Below are 20,259 nucleotides of genomic sequence, written 5' to 3' on the forward strand. Positions count from 1 at the left end.
GATTACCTTATTAGCTCCCCAGGGCTGAGAAAGAACCGACACCAGCTTTTCTGTACCAACTGGCACAGTCTTGGGACTGCTCAGAGAAGACCCATCGCTGTCCTCTGTGGAGAAACAGCAGGGGCTTCCCAGAGGGTATAGACCTTCATTGCCTTGCTGTGCTGAATGCTCTTGGTTCGAGATGTGGAGTAACATTGTTACGCTGCTATGAGAGTCTCCAAAATGAAGAATGTAAGTTTTAGAGGGGAAAAAAATAAAATCAAGGAGGGAGGCTTTCTTCGTACAGTGTTTGAGCAACCTCTGGCTGGCTCACTAATGTCTAGAATGAACGGTGGCTTTGAATTGCTGTCATGATGTTTATTGTTACTTGTGGTGCCCTTGACGAAGGTTTCATGTGGAAACATGCTAAAGCAGAGGCTCTTCTGAGATCTCACAGGTGCTTCTGAAGACTCTCGGCCACAGGCTCTTTGGCGGGCCTTGCACTCTGTTAGGTGAAGGCGTGTGCCAGAGGACAGACCCTGTTGCTAACGCTGGTGTCACAGGCTCCTTGTTGAGCTGCTCTACGGCACAACCTAGTTGCTCTGCCGCTGACAGGAAGAAGGGGAAGGCAGGGTCCATCAGCTTCACAGGATGAGCCATTAGCCCTGGATGACACAGAGACCTTCTCTATTGCTCAAGTGGCCGCCTGTTAGATCCCATGTGAGCGCTTTGTTTTCCTGTCCATTAAGGATCCCATAAAAGCTGTGCCCACAGTGGACGCTCAAAAACAATGGATGTGTATTGCCAACTCTCATTTGGTTACAAGTATGAGGGGGGAAGAAAAGTAAGTTGTTTTGCTTTTTAACTTGAACCTAGATATTGTGGTGGCAATACCCTGTTGAATAATGGAAAAATAACACATGGGTTTAAGCTTGGCAGTTGTCTACTCATAAAGCATTAATGGCTTTTGTATTATATGTATACATACATACATACATATATATATATATATATATACACATTACATTCTAATTTCTGTATGTGACTATGAAAATGTTTGTGAATTTAAAAATAGTTTACGGTGCTACTCTTCCTACCACAGCACCACTTTAGCGAACGTGAGGCATCAGGGAGACCGGCTGGTTTTGAGGCTCGTGCAGTAGGGAATCCTGAGCGGGTTTGCCAGAGCAAAGGGGAGAGGAGAGGCCTGGCTGTGGGAACTGGAAAGACTGCATGGGTGCCTGGGTGTGGGGTCCTTGGCACAAGATAGGAGTTGGCAGGCAGGCGGCTGAGAAGAGAAAGAAACGAGGGACCACTGTTGTTAGCCAAACTAAGAGAGCTCCAAGGAGGAGCACGTCCCCAGGTATATCCAGGGCATGGTGACATGGAGAGGTAGAGGGGCCACCCACCCTGGGGGATCACATGTGGACTTGAAGGTCCTTAGCATAGAGTAGTTTATTAGCGCTGAGAATGGCAGAGGAGGAATTTGCAGGAAAAAAAGGGAAGACAGAGCATAAAATTTGCAACACAGTAGCATGTGGTGGGAGGAAGAAGAGCTAGTAAGGGATCCATTAGGAAGGTTGAAAAAGAATTAGAGAAATAAAGAACCAAAGAACTACTTACTCCACCCAGGAAGCCGAAGAAGCAGTTGCCAGATAGAAATCAGAACAGATGAGGCCTGGGAAGAAACCAGTTCAGAAGTGGCATTTCTGAACAGTGGGGGAAAGAACAGTCCTTCAGTGAGTGGTATGTGATAGTTGGTCTTTGGGGGAAAGACCATATGCAAAAACAAACTCCCATTTGGACTACAAATATAAATGTAAAAATTCAAAAATTTTTATAACTTGGGGTGAGAAACCCCTATCTGTCTATGTGGTGTGTATATTCAAGATTCCACAAAGAAAGTTAAAAGATAGGTTATAGATGGGGAGGAGATACAAACAAAACTTGGCAGAAATAAAGCTACTATCCTTGATGTAAGAAGAGTTTCTATAAACTAATCAGAAAAGTAACACAATAAAAACACGTACGTTTTGTTTTCTGACAAAGAGACATAAAATGAATAAATAGATGAAAATGTTTGTGAATTTAAAAATAATCTTAAAGCAATAATGAGATGGTAAAGTTTGCCTGTTAGACTAGCAAAAATTAAAATCCATTTTTGTAACATCCACTGCTGATAAGAAATGGACACTTAGGTAATCAGTGTCCCTAGGGACTTAAGTTGATACACCATTTGAGAGAACTATTTGTCAGAAGGCATTGAATTTTCATATGCAGTTTGATCTGGCAAGCTCATGTCTTAAGAATATATATCCTATGAAATCATAGCATGAATATATGAGATTTATCTAAAAGGGATTTATTCCATCATTGTTAAGAGAAAAAGAACAGTCTGAATATCCATCAGTAAGCCAATGATTAAATTCATTTGTGTACATTCATACAATGAAATGCTAGGTTTGTTTTTTGTTTTGTTTTTTTTTTTTTGGTTTGGTTTTTCGTTTTTTTGTGTGTGCTTTTTTTTTAAAGAGGTAAATTTGGGGATTTTAACATGAAAGGAACCCCAAGATATCTTGCTGCGTGAGGAGAGTCTATGTTGTAGGCCAATATTATATTAGCCTGACTCCATGCATCACCACATGACAGTAAGCTGTGTGTGTGAATATGTAAGAATAGATGTGTCTCTATAAACTTATGAAAAACTTGGGAAGCACACACACCACTGGGACAGAGATGAAGTTGGAGGGGTAAGGAGAAAGACAGAAAACGTTCATTGATGCCCTTTAAGAGTGGTGGTAAAGCTGGGGCACCTGGGTGGCTCGGGCAGTTGAGCATCTGACTCTTGGTTCCAGCTCAGGTCATGATCTTGGGGTCATGGGATGGAGCCCGCGTAGAGCTCTGTGCTCAGCAGGGAGTCAGTTTTCTCTTCCTCTCCCCCTCTGCCTTTCCTCCTCCTCGCTCGCTCTTTCGCTCTGTCTCAAATTATAAATAAATCTTAAAAAAAAAAAAAAAGTGGTGGTAAAGACACCACTTTACCAGCAGTGGTGAATGAGGTCGGAAGGCATGAGCTGTGGGTGTAGGTTACCGTGGAAGATGTGTGATCAGGAAGGAAGAGGGAGATGGAAATTTAGCTTGAGGGGCACGCAGGGCAATGCAAAAGGTTTTGGTGTCTTGTTTTGTTATATAGGATAGGAGAACTCTGAGTGTGTTTGCATGCCAAGGAAAGGGAGAAAATGCAAAAAGAATACGTTGTGGTGGTGGGGAGTGTGATGGTGGTGGGATTGGCAAGGACTAGAACCAAGGCGGAGTCTCTTTCTCTGGGGTTGTAGAGGGTGAGTGAAGTTGGCAGAAGGTTTTTTACGAACTCCAAGCAGATGGCCTCAATGACAGCAGACAAGACAAAGAGTAGGGGATGCAAATGGGTGGTATTGGGAATGGAAGAAGATGGCAGGTGTTGGAAACAGCTACTCTGGAATTGATTTCAGTACAAAAAGTATAAGGAAGACATTTAGGAAAGACATAGGAAGGAAAAGAAGGAGAAACATAAGGAACTCATTTAGGGAAAGGAGAAAACCTACAGAAAGCATAAGTTCAGAGCCTGTGAGTTCAGGTATTACTAATTTGCAGTGAAGTGAGCTGGCATTTTCTGAGTGGCCGCAACCTGGAGGAGGAGAAGGAATCCAGTGGCTTAGGTTAGAATGAGAGGATTTCAGGCATTAGTGACACCAAGAGAGCTGGCTAAGGGTCTTGAGCCCAAGTGAGGCTGACAGAGCCAGAGAGAATACGAGGGACTGAATGTTGTGATAAGACGTTGCACTCAGGAGTGAGGAAGGGAAGGAAGGGGGAAGAACAAGTTGGAATCACAGGGGGAATGTCAGCGTTCCTTGCAGAGTTTCAGGATCTGAGGGCAAGGACAGAGCCAAGGTCACAGGTGTTCGTAGTGCCTGCTGGCTTATCTCCGTACACCCTATGTCCCACGCGGGAAGGGATTCTCCAGCGCCTGGCATGTGATGGACACCCAGCAAACATTCGAATGAACAAGTGGATAGGGTGGTGTGGAAGCTCAGATTGGACAATGAGGCATTCAGGCGTCTGTAAGGACAGGATGCTGAACAGGTCATCAATTCCATTGTTAAAGTCACTGAAGAAAATCGCATGAGAACCAGGGGGAGAACAAGAGAGTCCCATATTGAATTATTAAGGATTGTGGGAAGACACCTGGTTTTAGTCGATACAACTGACAAGGATACAGGGAGTGATAAAAGCAGACTGTGTGACTAGTTTTGGAGCCCCGGTCCACCTGCACCAGAGTAGGTAGGAGACTTGCTACATCGCAGCTTTGAGCACTCCACCCTGTTGAATTGGAACTTCTGGGAATGGAGTCTGGGAAACTGTATTTGTAACATGTTCGACACAGATGCTTAGGCCCAGCCAATGAGTTTCAAGAACCACTAGTGAGATTCTGAAGGGGAGCTGTTTGGTTTGGCCGGGTTTGGGAAGCAAATGGAAATAAGGAGTTTGCTAGCTTTTCTTCCTAACCAAACAAATCCAGAGCAGTGGGAAAGACACCCCAAAGCCTCTTAAAGAAAAGCTTTGAAGGAAGTGGCTTCAAGAGGAAAGCAGTTTCAGTTAAGTCAAAGAAGGAGACAGTGCGTGATGGAAAATGGCTGGGCTGTTTGTAATGACTATTTCTAAAATGTTCACATGGATTCCTTCCATGGTTATGAAAAGACTCAGGATTCAATTTGCCCTTTTATTGAAGAGTCGGGTTAAGGTTTATTATCAATTGCCCTGCCATAAATAGAAACGGCCTAGAGCACTCCTGTGTGTGTGTGTGTGTACAGAGATGTGACAAACTCTGCATACACGGGTGTTCACATGGTGTGTATATTCATTTCAAGTCTGAAATAGCCTTCTTGTAAGGAGTTTTCTTGAAGTGGATTTTATTGTAATCCTCTTCACAGTGCCCTTTCACTTTTGGACAGCATTCAGAGTGGTGTTATTTTAACATCTGAACCACACCAACTTCAGCTTGCATATATTTTTGCATCTACGGGCGTGAAGGGGACTTGGGGCTTCTGCTGGTATTCTAAAAGGATTCCGCTGTCCTGGAGCCAGCTGGGGGAGGGGGACTCGCACACTGACCCACAGGCGCTGGAGATCTCTAGGTGGCAGCCAGAAAAGTGGGACCAGAGGAGCCACATTGTCACAGGGCACCAAGCTGGAGCCCTTTGGGGACAGAAGGAGAGCCAGCTGAGTGGAGACTAGAGGTGCCTCAGCCCCACTGGCTGGGCGGAGAGCAGGGAGCAGAGGAGGGTGTTGTGGGTGGGTGAGCTGGACTGGAGAGAGATGAGGTGCCGGGCCAGGGGTTTGAGGACAGGTGTAAGCTGGAGGGAATGCAATTTTTGAACAGAGGATTCGTTTAAGGTAGAATTGTGTGAGACCATTTGTTCCCCTGCTCCTTCTGTGGTTGGAGTGCTCCAAATTCTCCCCACGTCTGAGTTGAAGGCCCTGTATTTGAACTCCTTAGCCCGAACCAGTGACTTGGAACTTGTTCCTCTCACTCTGCATTTACTCGTACCACCCACACAGTTACACTCTGTTAGATGCTGCTAACTGGCAGCCACTGACAACTTTCAATAAAAGTGTGTGTCCCTTCTGACAGTTTTGAATCCTGAGGAGTATTCTCCATGATTCCTGAACTCTCAAATTTACATCTCTCTCAGGATCTCTCCAAAGTCAGAAACCATTGCTTTTTTTGCTATTATTTTTTGGCAGGTTTCCGATAACTACCAACCTTGCAGGCATTTATTTCATCTTGTAGTGCTTTTCGCTACATCTGCACCCCTGCCTCCCCACCCCCCGTTGATTGCCAAGGACTTTGTGGCAACTCTCTACAGTAGAACTGCTACCGTCAAAAGCTTTGGATAGAATATGGCTCCAAACCGCACTAAGTGCAAAGACTTATGTCCTTGAGTGTAACATGGGAGGTCAGCAAGACATTTCTGAGCGGGAACACTTTCCAGGTATCATTTGGGGTAAAGACACCATGTTTGCCCAAAGAGAAAACTATTTACAGATTTTCTCTCTGGACGAAACCATTATATGCTTTTGGTGGGCTCATCACTTGATTAGCATTCAGTGTTCTCTTTCTTATTCTTTTTCTCTTACTCCTTTTATCCAAGAAGTAATGGATATAGAAATGTTGATCGAACTTGCCCAAGGTTGCCCAGAGTGTGATGAGCCTTAATTAAAAAATGCTGAAGAACGGGGTGCCTGGGTGGCTCAGTCAGTTGGGCATCTGACTGTTGGTCTCAGCTCGGATCTTGACCTCAGGGTCGTGAGTTCAGGCCCCACGTTGGGCTCCATGCTGGGTGCGGAGCCTACTTAAAAAAAAAAAATGCTGGAGAAAATGTCTTTAATAGGAATAATAGGCTTTCCTTATTGTTGTTCTTCTGTTCTCTCACCTAATACATTTGTAGTTGTTAACATTTACTTAATAATAGCTGAACACAGAAAAATGAAGAGTTGAGTATCTTAATGAATAGAGAGGAAGTTGAATATGAAATTTGTTTCCTAGAAAAGAGTCTTCCTAGATTGAATTGTTTGGTAGGATGGCCGATCTGACTTTTCTGGTCCTGGGAGGGTGACAAGGAGCAAAGAACTGACGGCCTGTTCTCTTCTGTGTTGCGTGTGGTGGGCACAATGGCCCCATTTGGGGATGAAGAACTGAGGCCAAAGGATGATAAATGGGTCACCCAAGGTAACCTAATTAGCTAATTGTGGAATAAGAATTCAAATTCAGGTCTCCCTACTTTCCGACACTTCTCTGCTCCACAAAGTCTCCTTAAAACTGAAAGATGCTTCACATCGGATACATCAGGGGGACTGGCTCTCCATTGTGCTGCTCTACATCTTGAAGAGACAATTGACTACCTGCACGTTTCTCCCATTTAAAAGCAAGCAAGCGTTAACTAAGTGATACTAAATCTATTCTGCTTTCTTTTGTTCTAGATTTTCTACCCCAGCAAGGATGGCACAAAGATTCCAATGTTCATTGTGCATAAAAAGGGCATAAAATTGGATGGCTCTCATCCTGCTTTCTTATACGGCTACGGTGGCTTCAACATATCCATCACGCCCAACTACAGGTAAGCATGGAACGCTCCGGGAACTTCAGCGTGGATGCGATCCTCCCCCTACGGTGGGAAGAAACCAGAGACGAGTCCACTAACTCATTGTTTCAAATGTATGTAACTGTATATTTCTCACTTGTTTTTTGTGGAGGGGCAGGATTGTGTGTTAAGTACATGCCCTTTTGGTCAGGAATTTCAGGAGCACAAGCTAATCTTGTGTCTTCAGTGAATAGGCTGTTTGAGAGCTAGACGCTGAGGCTGGAGCTGCCAGGCTACAGACAGGGAGTGTCAGCTGAGGTTTGGACGGAAGGTAGTCATCCCCACACAGTTTGTCATTTGCTGTCCCGCCACTGCCCTCAGTATTCTCTTCAGAGGGAATGATTTCTTAGCTACTGATTATATTTTTCAGCAGCACAGAGTCTTAAAATGGACCATCTTAATATTCAGCCACAAGTATAATTTCTGTATCTGCTATGTATTACTTCATCCATTTTAAACTGTTATGTGATTATTTCCCAATAAGTATGGTTCAGGGAGGGAAAAATTTGCATTGCCACATTTGCTGTTATTTGAATAAGTATCTTCTGTTATTTGCAAACTTGGATTTAATATCCCATTCACAGTATAAAATGGAATTTGTGTTGAGCATTTTTAGTAAAAACAAGGAGTCTCTACCAGCAAGACCAGCCATGAGCCAACTTCTAAATAGAGCCTCATATGAAATCTGATCCTATTCAGGAAGAAATTTATGGACTTGTGACCCCCAGGACATAAATTCAGGGTAGATCAACTGGCTGCCCCAAATATGAAGACAAGAAAACTGTTGCTTTGTTTTGAGCCTTTGATGGTTCAGTGTTTAGGATTTGATGAGGTACGAAACATGGTCCCTGCCTCGCAGTAGCTTACAGCCAAATTGTGAACTGCCTTGGACATCTGGTAAAAGAGTTGGATTTTATCCTTTTGTTAGTGAGGAGCTGATGAACTTGTAAAATCATCATATGAATACATTGAAGGGAAACCAGTTAAAAGAGTGGAGCAGGGGTGGTTCTTCATTCACCATACAATGACAGTGCCACTCTGCGTTCTGCAGTGTTTTCTCCACACCAACCATTATTCAGGGCAGGGCCTGAGCCACAGATGGGCTGCCCACCTCGTGCCAGTTTCCCGGGCAGTCAGATGTGCTCTCTCATTCGTATGCCCGTGTCTTTGTGGTTAAACCATATGCCATATTTATTCTTTGTGATGATTAGTCTAAGAATGCAAACCAGTACCTGTTGGTTCATTAGACTGACCTAATCCTTAAAACAAAAAAATAAAATGTGTCATTGTTCACCCTTCTTTATCACTCAAAGTGATGAAATTCAAGCTTCAGTTTCAAGTCATGGTGATGCCTGAGTGTAGGGCCCATGAGCATGTGTTTCATTCAGTGAATAAGTTAAGAGACTCGCATCCTGAGCCCCACTTTCCTTAGTCCCTGCAGTGGGTCTTGCATGGAGACAACCCTGATTCTCGAGCAGATCTATAGCTAAAACTGCTGGTCTTTGTTCATTTGTACAAGTAGTTATTAATCCTGCTCCACTGGGACTTGAGAGATGAGTAAGGAAGGGTCCCTGCACCATTTTTATCCCAGAACCCAGCAGATATGCTGGGAGCTTCCGTAGAGACCATCAGGGGTGCATGAACAATGTTGATGAGAAGACCAGGTGATTGAAAATCTGTTGGGTCAATCCAGTTGTGTGGTATGATCACCTCCCCCAACTCCCCTTTTCTCTGAGTCCTCAAGACCCAAGAAATTAGCACTCAGGCCATCTAGAGCCCCAGGTTACAGAAGCCTGCGTTTACCCAGCTACTAAAAGGGAGAATGATAATATTTTCATAAACACTTATCAAGGAAGAATTAATTTTAGCTATTAGAAATAATGGATATCATTTAGCACTGTCAGGGTCAGACTAGAAAGAAGAAGAGAAAACAAAATCCAGATTTCCCAAAGGACTTACTTAAGAGCTTTGTGCTATAGTTTCTTCTACTTATTTCTAGAAAACTTTCTCCAGCCCTGAGCCCTCCATGCTTCCTTTCTGGACTGTGTCCTTGGTCTTCTCAACCCCTCTCACACCTTATGTTAACTAGTTTAGCATCTAAATGTCTATAAAACTGGAACACCTCTTTAAAATCTCAATTTCAGAAACCACTTTCTCTATTCCAACTTGAACAGTGAGGAGAGAGAGACTAGAAACAGTAGAGCAGGGACCACCACTGGGGATTCCTGCAAGCCCAGAGCCATTCACACCAGGGCTGTGTCACATGGCTGGAGATACTCAGTTTGCCAACGTAATTGTTTAAAAGATGGATTCAGCATGAAATGAGAGCTTCGGGTTCTTTCTCTGTTTGCATCCTGAATTGTGTATTCCCACTTCCTGTAGTAAAATATTGACCAGTATAGAAAAATGAGATCTACTGAATGCACATGAGAATGTATGAACTTTGCAGTTAAACATTAATCAGAACTTTTATATTTTGCACATTTGTAATCAAATAGTATAAAACTACCGGGCTCCTATTTCAGTAATGTTACCTGTGGAGTGTCTTCGGGGATACATTTTTTTGGCTGGAGAGAGACAGCGTGGTCTGTACCAGGTGGTCCATGGAAGGTTAATTATTTGAACTGTTTCTCAGCGTGTCCAGGCTCATCTTTGTGAGACACATGGGCGGTGTCCTTGCGGTGGCCAACATCCGAGGAGGTGGCGAGTACGGAGAGACGTGGCATAAAGGTGAGGTACTTTCTCTGCGGAAACACAAACACAGCATAGCCAGAGCTGTGCTTGAGCGAGCCGACGGGATTAGGAGCAGACAAGCGAAAAATAAGGATCTGTCCAAGCACGTTGCAGGCACCACTGCCCCTCTAAAAACAGCTCCGTTTTGTCACATTCTGTTTTCCTTTGTAATCTGTTTATTTTAATGAAGTACACACTTCTCAGAAGCATTCCCTATAAAGCATAATCAGAATTGGTTTTTTTAGCAATGCACAGGGTACATTTTTATCTTATCACTGTCAGAAGTGGGTCTGCGGGGCACTTTTTGGCATTTATTGGATCTCTTTTGAGTCAAGACCAGGCTGTTTGGTTAGCATTATATGGCCATCTCCAACCAGGTCATTTTCTCTTAAAAAGAGCCATCTCAAATAGAGCTTTCCTGTTCCCAGAGTGAGCATCCTTTTGCTTGTTTTCTCTGATTTTCCCGATGTTGCTAAGAAGTAGCAACCTCCTAGCATTACGGCTGTGACTCTGTCGTGAGCAGGTTTTAGACTCAGGAGCTCACTCGTTTTTCTTTTCTGGTTTTAATGATTCAGTCTCTGTTCTCCGGGCTCCTGAAGCATGTATTCTACTTCATTGAGGATATTGCTTCGATACTAAGCTTCATTCCCCAGGCTTCGTCGAAATTTTTTTAAAGCCTTATTTCTTCCTTTTCTTTCCATATGGAGCACATCCTTTCCCCCAGACTTTTGTGTGTCTGGAATTCTTAGACTTACCAATAGCCAGAGGAGGATGTGGGAATGCACGTTCACTCCCACCGGCCTCAGGCTGCTCCCCACTCTCATCATCAGCCATCATTTATAAGAAGGCCTACTAGAACAAAGGTAGCCACCAGGCCTTGGTGTTGGTCAGCAGCATCAGGCAAAAGGAGGTCTTCTCCCACGGTAGGAGCAGCAGACCTGCATATATCCACCTGTGCCTAAACCTGAGGCCAGAGGCTGTGGTTTTCTGCACCAAATCCAGTCTGCAAAGATGAGGGTAGATCTGTAGAGATTTTTCGTAAGTACCTGTTAGATGACAAGATGTAGGAAAGGCCAGGCCTGACCCCCTGAACATCCAGCAAGCACCCTAGAGTCTGACATCAGACAACATACTATGAGCATCTTAGCAAGAGTGAGCATTTCTCATTAACACATGGGCTCCTGGCCTGCCTGCCATCATTAGGGCAACTGCTCCCGAGTGTCATCCCCAAAATTGTCATTGCATAATTTTGACCCTGACCTGATATCAGAGTTTAATTACACTAAAATCATACTGTGATATTAAGAGATGACTGATCAAAGAAAAATAAGAAAATCTCTACATATATATGTTCCCCATCCGTGTGCCAAGTCTGGACCCCCGACACACGTCACTGACTAAACCGTTGGCGTACACACACCCCTGCATGGACTCCTGGTCCTGTGGCCTGCTCCTAGAGAACCCAGGTTCTTCTCCAGAACCCCGTGGTCATCAGGTGCACCGTGCAGTGATAGACACCAGTACTCTCGCATCTCTGTATTAATGAACCAACTTAATTGTCCAAAAGCCCTGGGTGGGGGAGGGGGAGTTTGGAGCTTGAATGAGTCTAAAAGTAGACTGTCTGTACTTAGACTGATTCATAAACTTTCTCCAAATTTAGGCAGTCAAAGGGCCAGAAATGGATTTTTCCAGTTAGACCCTAGTATACTAAACATTGATAGATCTAAATTCCATTCGGTTTATTGAGTTTAAAACTTAATGCTCTTTAAAAAATAGAGTCCTATACCCAAAATGATATTATTCCTGGAAACTAAGTAATTCTGGCTATTCTAATTCACCGATAATTTCTTATTAAGATTTTAACAACATTTCTTTTCATATGAAAAAATTGCTTCAGTAGCACAGCTTCGTCTTTAATTGAATTTCTGCAGAAGTGGTTAATCTCAAATATCTAATTAGACCTGCCTGCTTTTGGTTCATCTCATAGGCAGTTACTTAAGACATCTCTTCCGTTGAGGGCCCATCTTTGACTTTTGGCCTTTACTTTCAGATATTCCAAGACCTTACAAATGTTCCTCTCTTTACATAATTTCTTTGTGTGGTTTTATACACTGGATGACTTCTGGATGAGAAAATCCAGATTCTCTGGGGAGAGGTCTGAGATCTTCATTCAAGAATTGAGCAACTCTAACAGGCTGCTCTGCACACCACCACCTCCCCACCTCACTCCTGCTTACATTCCCTAAAGAAGGGCGGAACCGAAGAGCTTATTTCTCAGCATGACCGTTTCCAGCTCCGGCCAAGAGGAGGGTGGAGAAGCGCCCCTGTGGGCACACAGCCGTCCTGTCCCCGAGAGGGGGTCGTTGCTTGCTACTCAGAGCACAGAAAGGCTTGAGCACAGCTCAAGGTTAAGTTCAGCCTCTCTAATATCTAGGTTCTTTTTGGTTACCTGTTGTCGTACTTTTGTCCTCATGGTTCTCTGACCTAACAGATCATCTCTTCCCTATGGGGCACTGCCGTTGTATTTAGAAATATACACATCTACCGTATGGATTAGTGATTGTGGTGTTGATGGATTTCCATAATGTGTAACAAAATTGCAGTTGAGGCATTTTTCTAAATGTGGTGTTCGCCCACTGTGTGTAAGTGATCCATAGTTGAAACTCTGCCCTATCGTTTGAATTCCCTTTAGGTTAAACTTGTGTGTGTGTGTGTTTTAATGTTTTGTTTCTTAACCATCTTTGGTACATTGCAGGTGGTATCTTGGCAAACAAACAAAACTGCTTTGATGACTTTCAGCATGCGGCAGAGTATCTTATCAAGGAAGGTTACACATCTCCCAAGAGGCTGACTATTAATGGAGGTTCAAACGGAGGCCTCTTAGTGGGTGAGAACTGGATTCTATTGTACTTACTAGTTAACACTCTTGGGGTTTTCAGATACACTGCCCGGAGACAGCTCTTGACTGACTTTGGCTCATGGATGGGAGCAAAGAAAGCAAAACCCATTTGTATCAGGGCATCTGACAAAAGACACATAAAGACCCAGCTGAACCCACTGTACACAGGCTTGATTCACGATAGCCTGAGAAGCTTCTCCCCTGCATGCCCCGAGCTCTTCTGGGCTGCACACTGGGTGGGACCCCCCGCCCCACAAACTAGATCCACTAGTCCCTTTCTAGGATTCAGCCAGCACAGGATTGAGCCTGATAACCCCTGTGATTGTGTTACTTGTAAGATGTGATCACCACTAAACATTTGTTGAATACCTATGCTGTGGGTGCAGAGAGAGGAGTAGTGAAAGAAAATGAGGTAGCACACAGACCGATGCACAGCAGAATAGTCAGGAAATCATTCATGGTATTAATTCACACTTGTTGAGCACCTTGTGTGCTGGGCGCTGAGCCCTTCACATGCACACTCTCATTTGTCACGCACGCAGCCTGAGGCCCAGGAACTGGTAGCATTCCCATTTTACCGAGGACCCAGGGGCACGGAGAGGTTGAGCAGCTTGCCTGGTGTCACACAGCTGGAAAGTGGTGATGCTGGGGCTGGAACCTAATACTGTGCTTTTAGATTCTGTTCCTTTAACCTGCAAGTGCTATGGCCTCTAAGTAGTTTTCCTAATTTTTGGTAATGACATTTTACCTTGTAATGAACATTTATGGTGGCTTTGCTTGCTGGGTCCTACATCCAATGTCAGTATATGAGGGACTGTTGTACAAATATAGGCTCAACTTAAAACACAAGTGAAAATCCACTGTTTTCGAAGCAGGCTCAGGGGAGCCGCACATTCACTCAGTTTCCTTATCCTTGAAATACACAGAGTCATTGCAAAAGCTGAATACCTGTTCTTACTCTTTACCCCAATAGTCTTGGGAAAAAAAAATTCCCATGTAGGTAAAATATATATGTCCAAAATAATTTAAATTTAGAAAGGGCAGTGATAGGTTTCAAACAAAACAGACAGCACCTCTGCCCCCATGGAGCTTTCGTTCTAGTCGGAGGCGGCAGACAATACACACCAAAGGCCCTGAGGCCAGCAAGGGCTCAGAGTGTTCTAGCAACAGAGTAGAGGCCCACGGCTGTTGCTGGGCATAGTGAGCGAGGGAGAGTGTCGGGAGAGGTGGCAGGAGGTGAAACCAGGCAGGACCTCAGAGCCAGGCTAGTTTAGTCTGGGTGAATGAGAAGCCTTTGGGGGAGTGTCATAATTTGACTTACTTTTTAATGGGATCGATCTTGCACTGATCGTGTTATGGTGTTAGGGGAGGCAAGAGCAGGAAAGCAGGCGGCCAGGTAGGAGGCCTCCGTCCCCGTGAGACACGGTGGTGGCTTGGCCCTGGAGCGTGTGATGGAAGCTGCTAGAAGGGGTCAGATTCTGGGTTTGTTCTGAATCTGCATGTGGATCATATGCAAACTGTAAAAGAGAAGCACGAAGGGCAAATAAATCTAAGATTTAATGGGAAAGGATATTGAAAATGCCATCTGATTCCAATAGTGGGAGAGTTGTTCAGTAATTCACGGTTTCATCCAGTAATTCCTTTATATTTTCAGTTTATTGGTTTACATCTGTTGGCAAACCTGGTTCCTTGAGGAACTTGCAGAAATGGATTTCCCTTCTCAGGGTGTTGAAGGCTAATTTAAAAGGACAGATTCCTGCCCCTTTAATATCTGAGAGCATCAGGGTCTCCCAGGGTAGGACTCAGGATCTGGTATTAGGAATAAGCACCCAAACCAGAACTAGGTTTTTTGCCAGAAGCGGGAGAAGTCCAGATTCCCTTGACTCACTGTTTGTTTGTCATGCCAGCTTTGATGTGACTTCCTCCCACAGCCTCCCTAACTCCTTACCCCGGGTTGGGCTCCCCCGCGGTGGTGGTTCCCACACTGTAATCACTCGTGCACTTAACTTTCCCACTGGAACACTCACTGATCTGACTCCAGTGCCAGGCACGTGGCAGGATATTCAGTAAATATTGTTGAGTCATCAAAACAAAAGAATACATTTATGTAACGTCAGTGTACGAAGACAAGTAGTTTTAAACCAGGACAAGAACGTGCACCAGTATTGGTTAGAGCCTGTGCTCGCTTTCAGGCCTGCCTTGGGCTGTGTGAACACTTTCTGCTCACGACACTTCCGACAGCAAGTGTATGGGGTCTTTTCCTTCACACCAGCCAGCTCTCCCACACGCGCGGGCGGTCCTGCGCTTCAGTTTGGACAGTGCCCAGAGTGAGCACAGACCCCGCGTGGAACAGGCTCAGTCTCCCAAGACTGGTTCCAAGGCCCGGGCCCCTCGTACTTCTGACTGACTGGCTTCCCATTCGGGTTCAGACTTACTTGATACGCCATTCGAAGTGTTGTTTGCTGTCTGTCGGGTTCCCATGCTCCGCCTGCTCGGCTTTGGTCATTTGTGAGAACAGCTCCCAGACCCGAGGAGAGTATGGTGTGTGGTCGAGGGGGGGCTTGCAGAATGGGCATGTCCTCTCTGGGAAGGCCACCTTCCCAGCACTTCAGTGTTCACCAGCCTGGAAGCTCTCTGAACTCCACTGCTTAGGGGTTTTTATGGAGGTTCTATTAGGCAGGCATGATAAAGAAAGTCATTAGCCATTATTAACTTAATTTTCAGCCCCTCTCCCCTCCCCCAAGGTCAGGGGCGGGGCTGAGAGTCCCACCCCTCTAACCACGGGGTTGGCTCCTGTGTGGCGACAGCCCCCATCGTGTAGCCCCCTAGGAGCCCACCAGGTGTCACCTCTTTAGCATAAACTCAGGTATGGTTGAAAGGGGCCAGCCATGAGTTCTAAAAGACATGCTTCTCGCCTGTGTCACTCAGGAAATTCCAAGGGGTTTAGGAGTTCTGTGCCAGGAACTGGGGACAATAACTATATATTATTTCTTATCATGTCACAATGTCACAGGTTACTTTTGAGATTCTGAACAAGTTTTCCTTGTGGGGAAAAAAAAAAAAAAGGAATGAGAGCAGTGGACACAAGTTTTCCAGAAAATCCTTGAGTTTTTCTGAATAACTCCCCCATTGAGATTCACTTCAGGGAATGAATCTCTATAACCGGTGAGAACATCCTACCCCTCAGATATACCGGAAGCAGGGAGAAAAGCTTGTGGCCATTAGGCAGGTGGTTTATGATGGTTTCTTCCTGTGCTCCAGGAAAAAGTGCTGATCTGTCCTTGTTTATTTAGATGTTTAAAGACAAACCGCCCTCCTTTTCCGTTCTTTCTGTCCTGGTTTTCAGCTGCTTGTGCAAATCAGCGCCCGGACCTCTTTGGTTGTGTTATTGCCCAAGTGGGAGTAATGGACATGCTGAAGTTCCATAAATACACCATCGGCCATGCCTGGACCACCGATTACGGGTGCTCAGACAGCAAACAACACTTCGAATGGCTTATCAAGTAAGTCTGGATTCCTATCGATACATATGGTACATGTTGCTAACAATCTGATATAATACTGAACGCAGTCAAAAGGATAAGTGTTTGACTCAGTGTCTCCTGTGTGCATATCATTTACTGCAAAAGGAGTGGAAGTGATGGAAATTCCTCTTTGTCTTCCTTGTTTTGATCTGGTCTTTACAAAAACAACAAACGACAAAGATGTGACAGGCAGAATTCTAAAGTCATCCTCCCACCCCCAGATTCCCGTCCCCTGGTCTCTTCAAATCAGACACTAATCTGAGTGCCGCTGTGAAGGGACTTTGCAGATTAAATTAAGGTTACTCATCAGTGGACCTTAAAATAAGGAGATAATCCTAGATTACTGAAGTGGACCCAGTCTAATGACAAAGCCTTAAAAGGCTGAGCACTTTCTCAGGCTGGAGGCAGGGAATGCAGCAGAAAGGGAGGTCAGATTAGAAGCCTGAGAAGGACTGGATCTGCCATTGCTGGCTTTGAAGATGGAGGAAGGGGCCTCTAGAACCTGAGACCAGCCTCCAGCCAGTGGTCATCAAAAAAAGGGAGACCTCAGTCCTATAATCACACAGGAACTGAGTTCTGCCAACAGCCTGAATGAGTCTGGAAATAGATTTTTTTCCCAGAATTTCCCGATAAGAGCCCAGCCAGCCAACACCTTGATTTCAGCCCTGAGACCCAGAGCAGAGAACCCGGTTGAGCCAACCCAGACTTCTGGCTGACAGAACTGTGAGATAAGAAATCTGTGTTGTTTTAAAAGCTGCCAAACTTGTGGTAGGTTGTTACCATAGCAATCAAAAACTAATAGAAAAAGGTGTCATTATACTTAACATCTATGTATGGGATTTTAAGAAGGAAATAAAGAGGGATATATGCAGGTACATTAAACTTGTTTTGTTCTCTCAGTGTAACCATATATGTTTGAAACTGCAAATCACATTATTAAAATATTGTACAACTGCATTCCTATCCTTCAACCGCTTTGGCAAGACCAATGAGAAAATGACAGACATTTAGACTCTCAAGACCGCAAGCTACATTCTTTTCTGGCTCTTCATTGTCTTTGCTTCCCACGCATAGGGGGTTGGGGATCAACATCAGCACTTAGGAACTGCCTGTGTCCCCTGTCCCAGTCTTCTCAGTCGACTCCACATTTCAATACAGTAATTTCTCCAGTCAAGCTTTTTTGTTTCATTTTATGTGCTTTTTATGGTTTTAGCTCCTCAGCTAAAATGACCAAAGTTTTATCATTGCAATAACCTCGTTGACAAATCCCAGTAAAAGCTAAATAAAGAAGCTATAGTTCAAATTAATGTAAAGAAAATACACACTTAGGGAGTCCCATCTAAACTCAAAAATACTGACCGAATTGTGTATCAAAGGCAACAAAATATTCAATATTCAAAATATTCAACCTAATACTTCTAAAATTAATTTGGGAAAAAAAAGAAAAGTATCTTTACTTTTCCAACCTAGCTCTCACGGGGCTGTATTCTCCTCATACTGCTGCTCCCAGAGCAGCAGAGAGCTCAGCCCTACACACTCGAGCCAGAGAGGGCCTTACCGAGAGCTGCTCAAACCTGGCAGCGTGTCCCCCCCCATGAAGGAGCTGGACTTCCACATTTGGGAATAGTTGGATAAATTTTCTACAGAACCTCTCAGAGTTTTTTTCCCCAAGAACTAACCTTTATTTGGAGGGCTGGGGTTGATCCAAGAACAACACTCTGAAATAAGATCAGAAAACCGATCCATTGCCGCCCCCACCTTATCTGTTGGGAGGCTAAACTCCAGAACTTTTCAGTCTTGACTTGGTTAACTGAGCAGAAATTTTACTGTTTTTGACTATTTACCCTCCAAAAAAGAAGTCTCCTAAAATAGCCAATTATATTCAGTAATAGTGAACGCTGAGAAACAGGACGTCCATATTATTGAGTAAAATGCAAAGAAAAAAAGTCCAGAGATTTCACTCACTTAACTACTATCAGTTACTGTTTAATTCGACTATACTTTTATTCTTAAAACCCTCTTGTTCCCTTACCTGAAAAGTTGTACTTCAGAAGGCGCTTCCTCTGCCCCTCCACTAACTTTGTCCCCATCAGCCAAAGGCTGTTTCTTTCTGCCGGACCGTGAGAGCCAGCAGGAGGCCCAGACAGGACCCGGGTTCTTCCTAAGACTGCCACGCTGAGCCTGCAGTAAACGGTTTATAGATGGTAAAGGGGTAAAAAGCTGCCATACACTTTGAATTTCAAGTTTTTCAACAAAAGAAAGGCTGGTTCCTATTATACTCACAATCAGTGGCTTAAAGTCAGTCCACTTTGTAGTAGTGAGAAAGTCAGTCTAAAGAATACAGAACTATTCCGGACCGTAAGCGTGCACACATAGTTAGGGTCATCTCAGCAGCCCTAGGAATTTCTTCTTTACCCAGTCTTCCAAAGTGGGAGCCACAGAAGTGACACAGCTCCCCACTCTGCAGTAGCCCTGGCCAGTTTGACCTCCACGGCGATGCACGCAGGGACTGCGATGGTCACGCGGGGACTAGTCAGCCGCAGTCATGGCTAGTGAAGTTAGGCTGGTAAACTACGTGGGTTACTGTGCCCGCCAGTGCTCCTTGAGCAGCCTCGTGGACAAACCACACTGCCTTTCCTTTCAGATACTCTCCATTGCACAACGTGAAGCTCCCGGAGGCAGACGACATCCAGTATCCGTCCATGCTTCTCCTCACCGCCGACCACGATGACCGCGTGGTCCCACTCCACTCCCTGAAGTTCATCGCCACCCTTCAGTATGTCGTGGGCCGGAGCCGGAAGCAAAGCAACCCCCTGCTTATCCACGTGGACACCAAGGCCGGCCACGGGGCCGGGAAGCCCACGGCCAAAGTGATAGAAGAGGTCTCAGATATGTTTGCGTTCATAGCGCGGTGCTTGAACATCGACTGGATCCAGTAAACGGACTCTCCCTCTCCCTCCTGACAGCCGCAGAAAACCTCAAGGGCTTTCCCACCGTTCACACGGAGAAACCACTGGGCATAATGCTCCCCCCACGGACACTACTCCTGCACTCAGACTGCAGTTGAACAGAACTGCTGCGGGAATTTTATCTTTTTTAGGCTTCTCCTTTTTAGCAAGCCCTTGGCGTTTCTTTTTCCACCCTGTGCAGGCACATGTTTTAAAAAAAAAAAAAAAATTAAAAGGCATGTTTGGATCAATAGCTAAGTGGCAGCCAACACATTGTGAATATTAGATTGCTGAATTCAGAGTCGTAGTCGGGCATACTTCATCTAGAGCACTCAATGAAATCTGCTTCTATAACCATAACCGATATAGCTTTAAATGTGAGAACTGTTCTCATGAAAAAGACTTCTTTGCAACAATAATAAATGTTATTTAAGAATGGGAGGCTTTAGTTCTGGTTCCTTTGTGTTGAGGGGCACTCACTCCGGATCGTGTCACTTTTCTATTGGGACAAGCAGTTCACCTTTCCACACAAGTTAGTTTCCAAACAGTGAAGTCCTAGAATGTTAGTGCTGAGAAGGTGTGTGCATCCGTTCCAGCTCCCTTGTTTATGGTGATGAAGCTATCAGAGGCAGCTCGCTAGCTTCTGTATTAACCATTCAGTCAGCGGATAATCAGACTCTTTTGATTTGGATACTCATGCTGAAAAAAACAGTGGACCAGAAGCTTCAGATTATTGGCCTATCAATTTGGTTACAAAGTATCCCTGGACGTCGGAGTACCTGGCATATAAAACTCACATGAGTGAACCTTCCAGATATATTTATCCAAACTTACCTTCAAATCAGAAATTTCAGCATTTCCCAAGCTGTTTTTCCCTCCCACAGACCGCTTCTTAGAAAGTCACACTTAAAACGGTTTTGGCCCCTTACCCCTGCCACCCCAGATGTTTAAGAGGAGGATATACCATTCCTCAAACTATTGTTCATACAATTTCAAGG

The 20,259-nt window shown here is 44.6% G+C and overlaps 1 protein-coding gene across 2 annotated transcripts in view; it reads left to right on the forward strand.

Moving 5' to 3' along the window:
• The window catches only part of LOC110583178 (prolyl endopeptidase), a 180,045-nt gene extending 160,341 nt beyond the window's left edge, over positions 1–19,704 (forward strand). The window contains exons 11-15 of one of the 2 annotated variants that reach the window (XM_044917365.1): positions 6,997–7,133; positions 9,793–9,887; positions 12,646–12,777; positions 16,136–16,292; positions 18,958–19,704. In XM_044917365.1, coding sequence (XP_044773300.1) covers positions 6,997–7,133; positions 9,793–9,887; positions 12,646–12,777; positions 16,136–16,292; positions 18,958–19,252 — 816 coding nt within the window. In that variant the 3' untranslated portion in view covers positions 19,253–19,704. The remainder of the gene's footprint in view (positions 1–6,996; positions 7,134–9,792; positions 9,888–12,645; positions 12,778–16,135; positions 16,293–18,957) is intronic. The other variant, XM_021693230.2, reaches the window with a different exon arrangement.
• The last annotated feature ends 555 nt before the right edge of the window (positions 19,705–20,259 follow it).

Source organism: Neomonachus schauinslandi, chromosome 8 (genome assembly GCF_002201575.2).
Source record: "Neomonachus schauinslandi chromosome 8, ASM220157v2, whole genome shotgun sequence".
NCBI lineage: Eukaryota > Metazoa > Chordata > Mammalia > Carnivora > Phocidae > Neomonachus > Neomonachus schauinslandi.